This window comes from Aquila chrysaetos, chromosome 1 (genome assembly GCF_900496995.4).
Source record: "Aquila chrysaetos chrysaetos chromosome 1, bAquChr1.4, whole genome shotgun sequence".
NCBI lineage: Eukaryota > Metazoa > Chordata > Aves > Accipitriformes > Accipitridae > Aquila > Aquila chrysaetos.
Genome location: NC_044004.1, coordinates 28,792,896 through 28,803,760, shown reverse-complemented (window position 1 = coordinate 28,803,760; position 10,865 = coordinate 28,792,896). Strand labels below are relative to the sequence as shown.

The 10,865-nt window shown below is 41.2% G+C and overlaps 1 protein-coding gene across 2 annotated transcripts in view; it reads left to right on the top strand.

Annotated features, from left to right (window-relative positions):
* Nucleotides 1–802: 802 nt before the first annotated feature.
* Nucleotides 803–10,865, top strand: part of GABRA2 (gamma-aminobutyric acid type A receptor subunit alpha2) — a 65,044-nt gene continuing 54,981 nt past the window's right edge. Inside the window, exons 1-3 of one of the 2 annotated variants that reach the window (XM_030042768.1) lie at nt 803–845; nt 1,557–1,645; nt 4,212–4,327. In XM_030042768.1, coding sequence (XP_029898628.1) covers nt 1,575–1,645; nt 4,212–4,327 — 187 coding nt within the window. In that variant the 5' untranslated portion in view covers nt 803–845; nt 1,557–1,574. Of the gene's footprint in view, nt 846–1,556; nt 1,646–4,211; nt 4,328–10,865 lie in introns of those variants that run through there. The other variant, XM_030042860.1, reaches the window with a different exon arrangement.

The window sequence follows — 10,865 nt, the reverse complement described above, 5'->3', positions numbered from 1 at the left end:
CAGACTTTTCTTCTCTCTGCATTTCAATTAGACTGTGCCAATGGGCAAGTGGGGAAAGGAATATTAATGAGGCAGCCTCGGAGCGAGGGTGGGAGCCGGGTGCCGGCGGCTGTTCCCGCAGCAGACCGAAAAGCGCGCAGGGTGGTGGTTCGGGCGATGCCCTGTCGAACGCGCACTTCGCAGGAGGGGTGACTGAAAGGTTGAGAAGGGCCACGGAAAACGTGGTGCGTCGTCCCGGGCGCCGCTCGTCGCCCGCGTTATCGTTCGCGCACCGGCCAAGTTACCGCGCCCGCCCGCTCCGCGCAGGCTGTCTGTCAGGCCCCACGGGAGCCCCCTCGCGCGCGCGGGAGCCGCCGTTCAGCAGGGTGACTTGCATCTTCCCCGCCCCGCACGCCGGCCCGGGGGCAGCGGGCGCCGCGCCATGACGCCCCCCGCCGAGCCGCGCCCCGCGGGGCACCCACGCGCCCCGCCGAACCGCCGCCCGCGCGCCCGCCGGCACGCGCGGCTCCCCGCGCCGACCGACCCCCCCCCCCCCCCTCCCTCCCGCCCCCCCAACCTTCCCGGCCCGCCCGCCCGCCTCCGCGCAGCGGCACGCGCGCTGCCCGCCGCCCCCCGCGCGCCCAGGCACGCGCGCGCGCCCGCCCGCCCGCCCGCCGCTGGGGAGCCGCTCCGTCCTGGCCGCGCTCGCCGCCGCCGCCGCCGCCGCCCCGCGCTCCCCGCCGCCCGCCGCCTCCTGCCCCCCGCTCGCCGTCGGCGCCCTCCCGCCGTTCCCCCCCACCCTCCCCGCCCCCCCGCCGCCCCCCTCCCCCCCCTTCCCGCCCCGGCCGCCCGCTCGCTGCTCCCAGGTAGGGTCCCCGGGGGTCCCCGCCCGCCGCGGGCAGCGCGGGTGCCGGCGGCGTGGCCCCCCACGGCCGCGGGCAGCGCCCGCCCGTGGCAGGCGGGCAGGGCTCCGCTGCGGTCCGCAACTTGTCGCCCTGCGGGGGCTACCAGCCCCCGCCGCCCCCGCCCTGCGCCCCCGGCGGCGGCGGCTGTCGCCGGTGTTTTGCCGAGCAGCTGTCAAACGTGTTGGGCGCTCGGCGGCGGCGGCGGCGGGGGGCGGCTCGCCCGCGGTCCCCGCACCGAGCCCCTGCGAATGGCACGACTCTCCCTCGCCGCCCGCCCGCCCCCCCCGGCTGCGGTGTGCCGTAGCGAGGCGAGGAATGCTTAAACCCCGGTCTTTTTATACATACGCTTTTTTTGGTGGTTTTTTCTTTTTTTTTTTTTTTTTAATTTTGTGTTCCTTTTCGTCTTGGGGCTTTCAGCTTACGGAAAAGGGAAGCATCTGATGCGTCTGCTCACATGCCACTTTTGATCATGCGTTGCCTCTTTGCACAGAGCAGGATCGTTGGGAAAGATGGAGATACAATAAGTTGCTAGTAGTGAAAAGTGCTGCAGAAATCCAGTGGTTTCCTTTCTCCGCTGAAGTGACATATTTTTCCTCGGGTTAAGTTGAAAGCACTGCTTGGCGGAGACTGACTGTAGCTGAGAGTGGGTTTGTGTTTTTCTTGCACGGTTAGGTTTTGCAAAGAGCAGCGATGAAGAGGAAGCTGGCACTCTCCAAGATGCAGTTGGTTCTTCTCGTTTTATTGGTGTGGCTACCAACAAGGTGAGAGGATGTTTAATTTTGTTGTTCACTACAAACATGTATGTTACGGTCTGCTGAGGGTAAGCTTGTGTGAGGGGTTATAAAAGTATAGTATGTAGTAATGTAATAATAAAAAATCTATATCTTAGCTCTTTGAATGCAGTATTACACAGTTTCCAGAGCAAATGCAGTGGAAGGTGGTCTAGGGACCGTATAAGCCTAATCTCTTGTCCTTAAACAGTTTGTGAATTGATGCTTTGTTTCACCATTAAAAAAATAATTCCTTTAAATGCCTTACTGGATCTCTTAAAGATTTATTGGAGTTACTGTATCACTGTGATTCTGTACTGTACGGAACAGTTAAGATGGAGAGAGAGATTATCGTGAAGTCAAATAGCAAATCACAGTCTCTAAAATACTGCTCGCATATTTTTTAATATGGGCATGCCTTTTTTTTTTTTTGGTCTTTTTTTTGGTCAACATAACAGAATTCAGAATGATACTTAAGCTTTAAACCTCTAGGTGGAGATAGCATACAACTTCACAATCACATATAATAAAACAATAGCCTCATTTATTAATCAACTTTTCTCATGTTGTTTAAAGTTCCCCATTTCTAAAGTGACAGCGTAAGAGAAAGTAATTTTAATCACGTAATAGTTTTGTGTTGCTCACAGTCCCTAAACATGCAATTAATTGTAGTTTGTAACTTCGGTTTACTTATTTTGGGTCTGACTGCAGTAGGTCTTGTCCTAATATGGTAAGGGTCGTAAGCTAAATAATGCAAGTTTCCTAATGATTTAAGAAGTCTGCATTTATTTTTGTCTATTTCTTAGTGAACAAAATATTTCCTGAAACTATGTTTCCCATTTCACTTTATGCCTAACTGTGGTGCAGTATTAGTTGAGTCACAGTGGGCCTGATCCTGGAAACCCTACTCAAGTGAGTAATCTCACTGACGTCAAAGAGACTACATGCGTAATTAAGGAGTTTATGCCCAAGTAAAGTTTGCAGGATTTGACCCTAATTTGATCTAATTGTGTGATCTAATTTTTAAGTGGTATCTAGAGTTCAAAAAACTGTTGTATCTCAAAAAGAAGCTTAAAAAATGGCAGAGACTTACAGTACAGAAATACATTTTAAAAATGAAAAATGAGCCATCCAGTAATTTAAATTAAGAAAAAACTCTCACATCAGTAAAATCACACATGAAATTTTGGTGTGTTCTTTATAAGTGATCTGATTTTGGTCGATTCGGTGGTTTATGTGATGGCAAGCACAGACTGCAATGATTTACATTTAAATACTTCCTCCATGCTGTTGAATTGGGGACCAACATAAAGCCCTGTCTTTAATCATTTTCTAGCTTGCTTTAGAGAGAATGTCACCCAAACCTACTTTTGGTTTGGAGGAGGAAGGAAAGATGCTTGTTTTTATGGCATTCGGAATGCCTTGATCAGTAGTTCATTTAGAGATGATAAATACTCGAACGTTTCAGGTTAAAAATTTAGGTGGCTGAAAAAGGTACAAATGATAATGCGTCTAACATACGAGGCTTACTTCCTTGGTACTAATATTGCGGTATTAAGTAGGTAAGGCTGATGAGCTCACGCATTTCACATGCACGGTGCTTAAAATTGTTGGCACAGTAACATTTGCATGTGTAAGGCTTTCTGCATGGGAGTGTTTCCCTGGTACACAAAACCTTTGGTCTGGGTGTCCAGGTCCCAGAGGACTGTTCAGCACCACGGCTGGCTGGGCAGCAGATTCGTGTTCCAGCCCCTAGTGTTTTCCACAGAGGTGTGACCCGTAAAGGCTGTAACATCTCTTTCTTTATCGGGGAAGTTTGAAACGATCGATGATCTAGAGATTCTTCTTGACACTTCATCTATGATTTTTTTTTCTATGCAACTTTTATAAGGTTTGTCTGCATCTAGTGGAACATCAGAGAGTGCTTTTTATAACAAAATAGCATTTTAGAAACACGAAGGCTATGCACAGCTATCCTGCAGCTTGCTAGTCAGCATCGTTGTTCCCACCCACCAAGTACTGACATCAGAGGACTCCCTGAGCATGATCGCTGGAGTTTTCCCTCATGTTAGTTCTTCTGGTCATGTACGTTACATGACCATTGGGTGGAAGCATATCCACAGGATTTACCCAGAGATTGAGTATACTTAGGTGAGGACAGATAGGGTAGAGCTGGCAGGAGACAGTTTTGTGCGTGGGAACCCAGGTTATCAGTCCAGGAGTGACGTGCCACCAAGGCCCGGGAAGCTCTTACAGGCTTTTGCACCTGCACAGCCAAATGTGTTAGTGAGGCTTGAAGTAGCATTCACGGTGATGCAATGTTGGGTAGAAGTAGAGGCTACTGGAAAATGACTTCCTGGAAATTTTAAATAGTATATTGTCGACTCTTATGTTTCTGAACATGTTACATATAAATTGTGTGTTCATATACTCTTAACTACACCCTTCCTGTTGGAGGGCAGCAAGTTAAATATTCAAGGCCAGCCTGCAAAAACTGCATGTTGAGTGTACTTTAAAACATATCTAGCACTTTCTAAAATGTAAAATGTCCATTTAGATCAGTGCTGGCTGACTCCCTGGAAGATGAAGCTAAGAATAACATCACCATCTTTACAAGAATTCTAGACAGACTTCTGGATGGTTATGATAATCGTCTCAGACCTGGATTAGGAGGTAATAAAAACAATTAAAGATTGATTTTTAAAAAATCAGTTTTAATGTTCAGATTTTATGCAGTGATATTCTTCCTTCAGGTTTTTTTTTTTTTTCCCAACAACTGGTATCTATCTTGATAAATTATTTATAACTCTATATTCACCCAGCTGAATCATTTGAAGTTTGAGGAAGATAACATCTATGAATGGAAAGGAGGCACTTTCACACATTTATCTTAAGTAAAAAGAAAAACAATCTGGTGATTTAACATAGTAAAACAGAATGAGAACAAAAATAACATCTAAAGCTGTTATTCCAGTCAGGGAATATTGGTTGAGCAAGGAATGCAGGCTTGATTCCCTGCAATGCGATGAGTGTATGTTTTCAGAAATCTGCACAAGTGTTTTGTGTGGTGTGTGTAAAATCCACATTTTAGATTCATTCCTTGTCCCAGTGAATTCAATGGGAATGTGGTACTTTTGACTTCCTTGGAATTAGGGTTTCACTGGTAATTAGCATTTTGTTTCTGGGTACCTTGCATGTATTTGGGCATTTGAAAAAAAAAAAAAGAAAAAAGGGAATATTGGAGGACAGAGGTCACTGCATTCTTGTGCCATGACTGTCAGTTATTTTTCAAAATGTCAGTTCACATTTTCATTTTAAAGCTGTATGCCAGCTTGTGTAAGAATGTAAGCAAGAAATTTAAATAATTTGTTTGGTGTTGGAAGTATTACTGTACAAAAAAGATCTCCATGGTATGGGGAGGGGCAGAATATCTTGGTTTTGATAATATTTTAGCTACTATTTTTTTTAATCTGCTATTTATACTATCTAACATAAATATTTATGTATCAAATATATCACTGCTACTATTATTATTTGTAACAGTTTCAATAATTGTAATTTTCAACCTGGAGACTGTTTCAGCTTGCTAAAACTAATTCTAGTGCAAAATTCCTGGGAGCCATTCCTGTTCCTGTTGATTTCAGTAAGATAAGGCCCAAAGCTAGAGACCTGCTCTAACTTCCATGGAAATTACTCTAGCAAGTCCATTTGATCAAATTAGGAATTAGTTAAAGCTCACAGTTTTTAGCCAACACTCTTCCATCCTGACCTGTGGCTCTGCTGCTGTTCTGGTTCTGGAGAATCTTGTCTTGCATCTGACACAGCATAAAGTGGGAGTTGGTGCTGGCTGGAAACAGCTTTCTCATTATACGTTAATCTTAACCTAGGATACCTCTTTTCATTTCCACTTCTGGCCTCTTACAGTGGAGACTTGTGAAATATTTTATATTTAAGGACTTTTTAATTTAGATGATCCATAAAATGAGACATACAGCACTGTTGATGTGAGAATTTATAGTGATGTTTTACATGGAGATTCGGTTTCTTTGCAAAATACCCAGATTTAAGAATTTAGGCATACTATAAACATACAATGCCTTGCAGGTGACTTCCAGAAACATTTCATATCACAAAGCTTGTGTTTAATTGGCAGGACTTTTAAAATCATGTTTTTTATTAGAAAAATAATGAAAAATTCTTTTCTTGTTTACAAAAAGGAACATGCCATTTAATGAGAGCAGTCTGCAGTTCCTTTGCATATCATGTGTTCTTTTTCATATTAAAATTTATATTGTTGAAAACATGAATTTTAAAAATTATTTTTCTAATGGATTTTTATTTTAGATTTGCCATTAAATCTACTTCAAAATACCTCCCTCTTTTTCTTTGCCAAGCCTCCTAGGTAATTAAAATATACTTTGGGAGCATAAAAATGAAAGAATTAACATCTGTTTGATATTGGCATACATGGCAATCAACCCATGCAGAACATGTGTGAAATGAAACCGTGTCATGCATATTAAACCGTGATGATTCATGATACATTAATCTTAATCTGCAAGAATACTTCAGTTGTAGATGGATGGATTCTCATAGTTTAAAAGAACTCTTGTAAAAGCCAGTTGTGATAATCCACGATGTGAAATATACCAAACAATGCTTTTGTACATAATGCTTAGTAATTGTGGAGTTTCATATTTCAGGAATTTTGTAGCACTTTATTCCTTTTTCTCTATTAACCTGTACTCATAAAAGAAAAACTGAAATAATTAATCTTTTTTTTTAAATACTATGTGCCTAGTGAGTACTGATAGTTTTTAAAAATGTTTTTGTATAGACTATTGCATATTGACCATGCCACATGTCATTAATTTAATATACTTAGTCTCAATTGTGTTCTACGTGCATTTATATGAATCTGAAATAATTCAGTTGAAACCAGTAGAGCATTTACTTTAGCATAGCAGCTTGCATTATCCTGCTACACTACTATGACTGAGATCACAATCTGGCCTAACATGTGCTACAACAGAAATAGTCCAGGGTCTGAGATGGATTCTTTTAAAGTCTTCTGAAAGCAAGAGCTGTTCACCAGCCCACTTTCACCTGTTGTGAAAGACATTTTCAGAGATGTCTTACAGCAACAGTTCAGCTCGTTGTAAATAATTATCCATCTCAAAAATGTTTTTAATAATGAAAAGTGTTAGCTTAACACTGGCATTAGCTAGTTATTGACCAACAAAATGGAAACGTATAGGCTCTTTCAAAGACTGTATATAAATCCAACTAAGTAATTGTCTGTTTGGGAATTCGTTCTTGAATTTAGGGATAGATCTATGATTAATTTTACTGGGAGACTCGGTGTGAGTACTTACAGTATGTAACTTGATGCTTTGCTGATACATCAATACACTTCAGAACTGAGTACTATTTTCTATAGGCTGTTAAGGCAACTTTAACTTTCACTGGTGATGCAGCTTTGTTGTGTAAACAGGTTTTGGCGGTTGGCTAATGGCTGTCCTAGCAGCTGGGATCCTTGAATGATGTTTGAACACTATAGTGATGAAATAGCCTGCAAAATGGGTGTGGGTAGGGAAAAGAAGACACTGCACTGTCCCCTGAAGCCGGAGACATCTCATATGACTTAGATAATACCCCGACCTACTGTGTTGATACGAATAGGCATGAGGGTATTCAAGGGGAGATAAATTTTGCTCTGTACTCATTGTATGCTAAGCACAGGACTGCAGCTGGAACACTTTTGACAGCACTTTCAGTTCTGACATGAACTGTTTTACCCAAACATTGGATGTCATTTCTGTTTAGACATAAAAATAAATTACAAGTTTGGTTTTAAAACAAATTCCCTGTGTCATTAGCACTAATTGGTATGAAATACAGCCATGCAAATGACAAGTCATAAAGAGTTTGATTGTTTCTGATTTTCTTCAAAATCATGAAGGTATTTTCTTCTATTTGTTTGCTGTAATGTTTGCAAGACACAGGGTAGCACTTTTCCATAAATCCTTTAATTTTTATTAGCATAAAGAAAAATAAATCCACAAAACAATGGACACTAGAACTAAGTAAGGGACCAAAAGAGAACTTAGATCTTCAAATAATGAGACAACAGAATGTTGAAGCTGAGATACAGGAGCATTCAAACCTGGAAGTGATTGAATTATCTGTCTGCTCTTTCTGCTTTCCTCTGCCCCATGCACAGACATTTCCTTTTCTTAAAAGAAAAAGGGACATAGATTAAGGCAATCCCATCTTTTAATATGTTGATGATGTTCTGTATTAGGTGCATCAGCAAAAACATACATATTTTTTAAAATGTTAACTTCTTTTTAAAGATGAAAAAGAGGAAGGAAGGGAGAAGGAATGGAGACGGTGCTAGGATTTTGATACAATGTTGGATGCTTCAGTAGTTTTACCATCTCCATAACCTATTCAGCTTGCTTTCTCACATTTGAAATTGGTCATTTCCAGCAGCTACGGAATTTCTGTCAGTTCTACTCTCCCAAATTTATAAAATATAATTGAATAGAAGACTTAGAAAATATAACATTTAAATCTTGAAAAAAACCACAAAGGGAAGTTACAAGGACAGAGGACTGGACTTCATAGCCTCAGGGCCAGATTTTCAACTGCCATATTAACATTGAAAAGAGCTATGTAAATTTATACAATTTGAGGATCTTTCCACAAACTGTGGTCAGTCTCACCAGCTTCAGGAACAGCATTCTCATTGTAACCAAAGAAGTGAATGTTGGTTATTAAAAAAACTGAGGAAGATCAGACAGTAGGTAGGTGAAAACTAAATGCTGCTGTGGCTCCATTTTGAAGGATCCGTCTCTGCTGCAGAGTGACATTTAGATGTTCTGATTGCTTTAAACAAGAATCTCCATTGCGTTTCACTTGTAGAGATACCAAAACCCTTTTTTCACAACATTTTGTTAGTAAAATTGAACTGAGAAGGATTATCGCTGATTATTGCTATCAGAGAGATGATGAGCAGTGAGTGCTTGCAGGTATGATCATTCATCTTTGCAGCCCTGGATATATTGTTGCATAGAATCTGTGTAGTAATGTAGAGTGATTAGAAGTTGTATGATGTGCTCACCAATGTGAGCTAAAAGGGAAAAAAACATTTTCTCACAGAAAACTCTTATTTTTTTCCCCCCAGATCAGGACAGATATATATGTGTGTGTGTGTGTGTGTGTGTGTGTGTGTGTGTGTGTGTGTGTGTGTGTGTGTGTTTATCAAAGAGTTGTGTGTCTTCAGTTGCCAGGAAACAAGGCCATGATCATATGCTGATAATCTGGAATATGTTAAATTTAGGGCAGTGTATTTATATATCTCTGTGATTCAGAGTTTTTAATCAGCTTTAGAAGAGTTTGTAGCTGTAGCAGTCCCCTAGCCGGGCATTCAAAACTTAGTGGTGTTTGTCAGCTTCATCATGCTTAATACACATTCAGAGGATCCTAAAAGAAAGTCCTTCGACTGTTTTTGCTGCAGAACACTACCGGAAACCTTTCACTACTGTTTTTAAAGGAAAAAGTGCAGTTCCCCTGCTCAGTTCTGGTTGCTTCCTTAGCCCTTCTTTGTTCCAGTTTCATCTTTTGGAAATGGCAATGTCTCTCTGCCAGTGGTAGTGCATAGCAGTTCAGAGCAGCACTTGCATTTCCTGAAAGCCCACTATCTGTGTAGTTATGCTGGGATACAAAGGAGTAAACTACTATATGCTCTTTCTTGGGCATACCTGGAAGAGTCACATGGAATCTGGCCATAATAGTGCTTTCAGAGGAGTCAGCGGGAAACTCAAATTAATTTGTGTTAGAGTTGTGGATAATGTATATTGGCAAAAAGCATTCCTTGTAAGAAATGGAAAAGAAATAGAGAGGAGCGTATGAAAATCTCATTTAATTAGTTGTCCAGGGCGTGCAGATGGTGCGAAAATCCAGGAACAGAACTAACTCAGTAGCTATAAGCATTCTAGGGAATGAATCAGTAGGAAAGGGGAAGGGTAAAATACCCTCAGAAACTGTTGTGATACTGAAGAAAAAAACAGCAAAAATGATGTAGGATAGGATAGTGGCTAAGGAGTTAAATGAAGCTTGCTTGCTTATTTATTTATTTATTTATTTATTGAAAGTCTGTGGATGAATTAACAGTGAAGATACCAAAACAAAATTCAAGTTACAACTGTGCAGAGTATTGCAATCAGGGAAAGTGTTGCATTGTGCAAAGTGGAAAAACACTATGCTTCACAAGAGTTAACAAAAATCTATGTACTTTACAGTAAAGTTAATATGCCTATAAAGGAGCTTGTCTGGGAGGATCTCCCAGTTCACTGAACATATATATTCAGTATTTTCTTTTTTTTTTTTTTCCTGGCAAACCATCAGCATTGCTTCTAATGCTAGAAATACTGCTGATGGCACCAAGGCTGAATTAAGGCTTTGCTTACTTTTATCTCAGCTACAAGGAAGACATGAAAGCAGATACTGCAGATTTCTGTGGAGCTCATTGGAACTCATTGTAAATCAGACTGACGGGGTGGTTTAATTTTTCAGCTGGATTTGATGGGCTAAGACAAACATCGCCTTTTTTCAGTGATACATTTATTCTGGGTTATTTAGAAACTGGTTGAAAAGCAGTGGCCTTGCTGATATCCAAGGTATTCTACTCTTGACTGCTTCCCACTAAGGCCTCTTATCATGTTACATAAATATTGCAACGAGTTTGCTATCCGAAATATAGAGCTGCTTCTCAGCTGACTCAGGCTGACTAGTTTTAATAGCCAAGTACCAAAGGATTGCAATACTAGAGTTCCAAAATTTTTATTACCCTTGTGAAATGATACAATTTGTGTAATGCCACCTGAATTGGAAATATAATTATTATTTAAATAGTCTAACTCCAAAATGTTTTCAGAAATATTTAAGCACATTAGAAATTCATCCAGGATATCTTTGGGGGATTTTCATAGATTTCATGGATTTTTGGTAGTGGATTTTAACCAAGCAAAAAGTGAAATTAAAATGTAGAAATCAATGTGTCTGTTGCTTACAATGAAAAAATTGTTAGTCATTCTGTAGCAACAAAGACACATTTTGTAATACAAAATTAATAGTATTCTGGGTTACACTAAAAGGTGTACTTACAAGCAGTATCAGGGAAATCCTTTAACATTTACTGCTATGA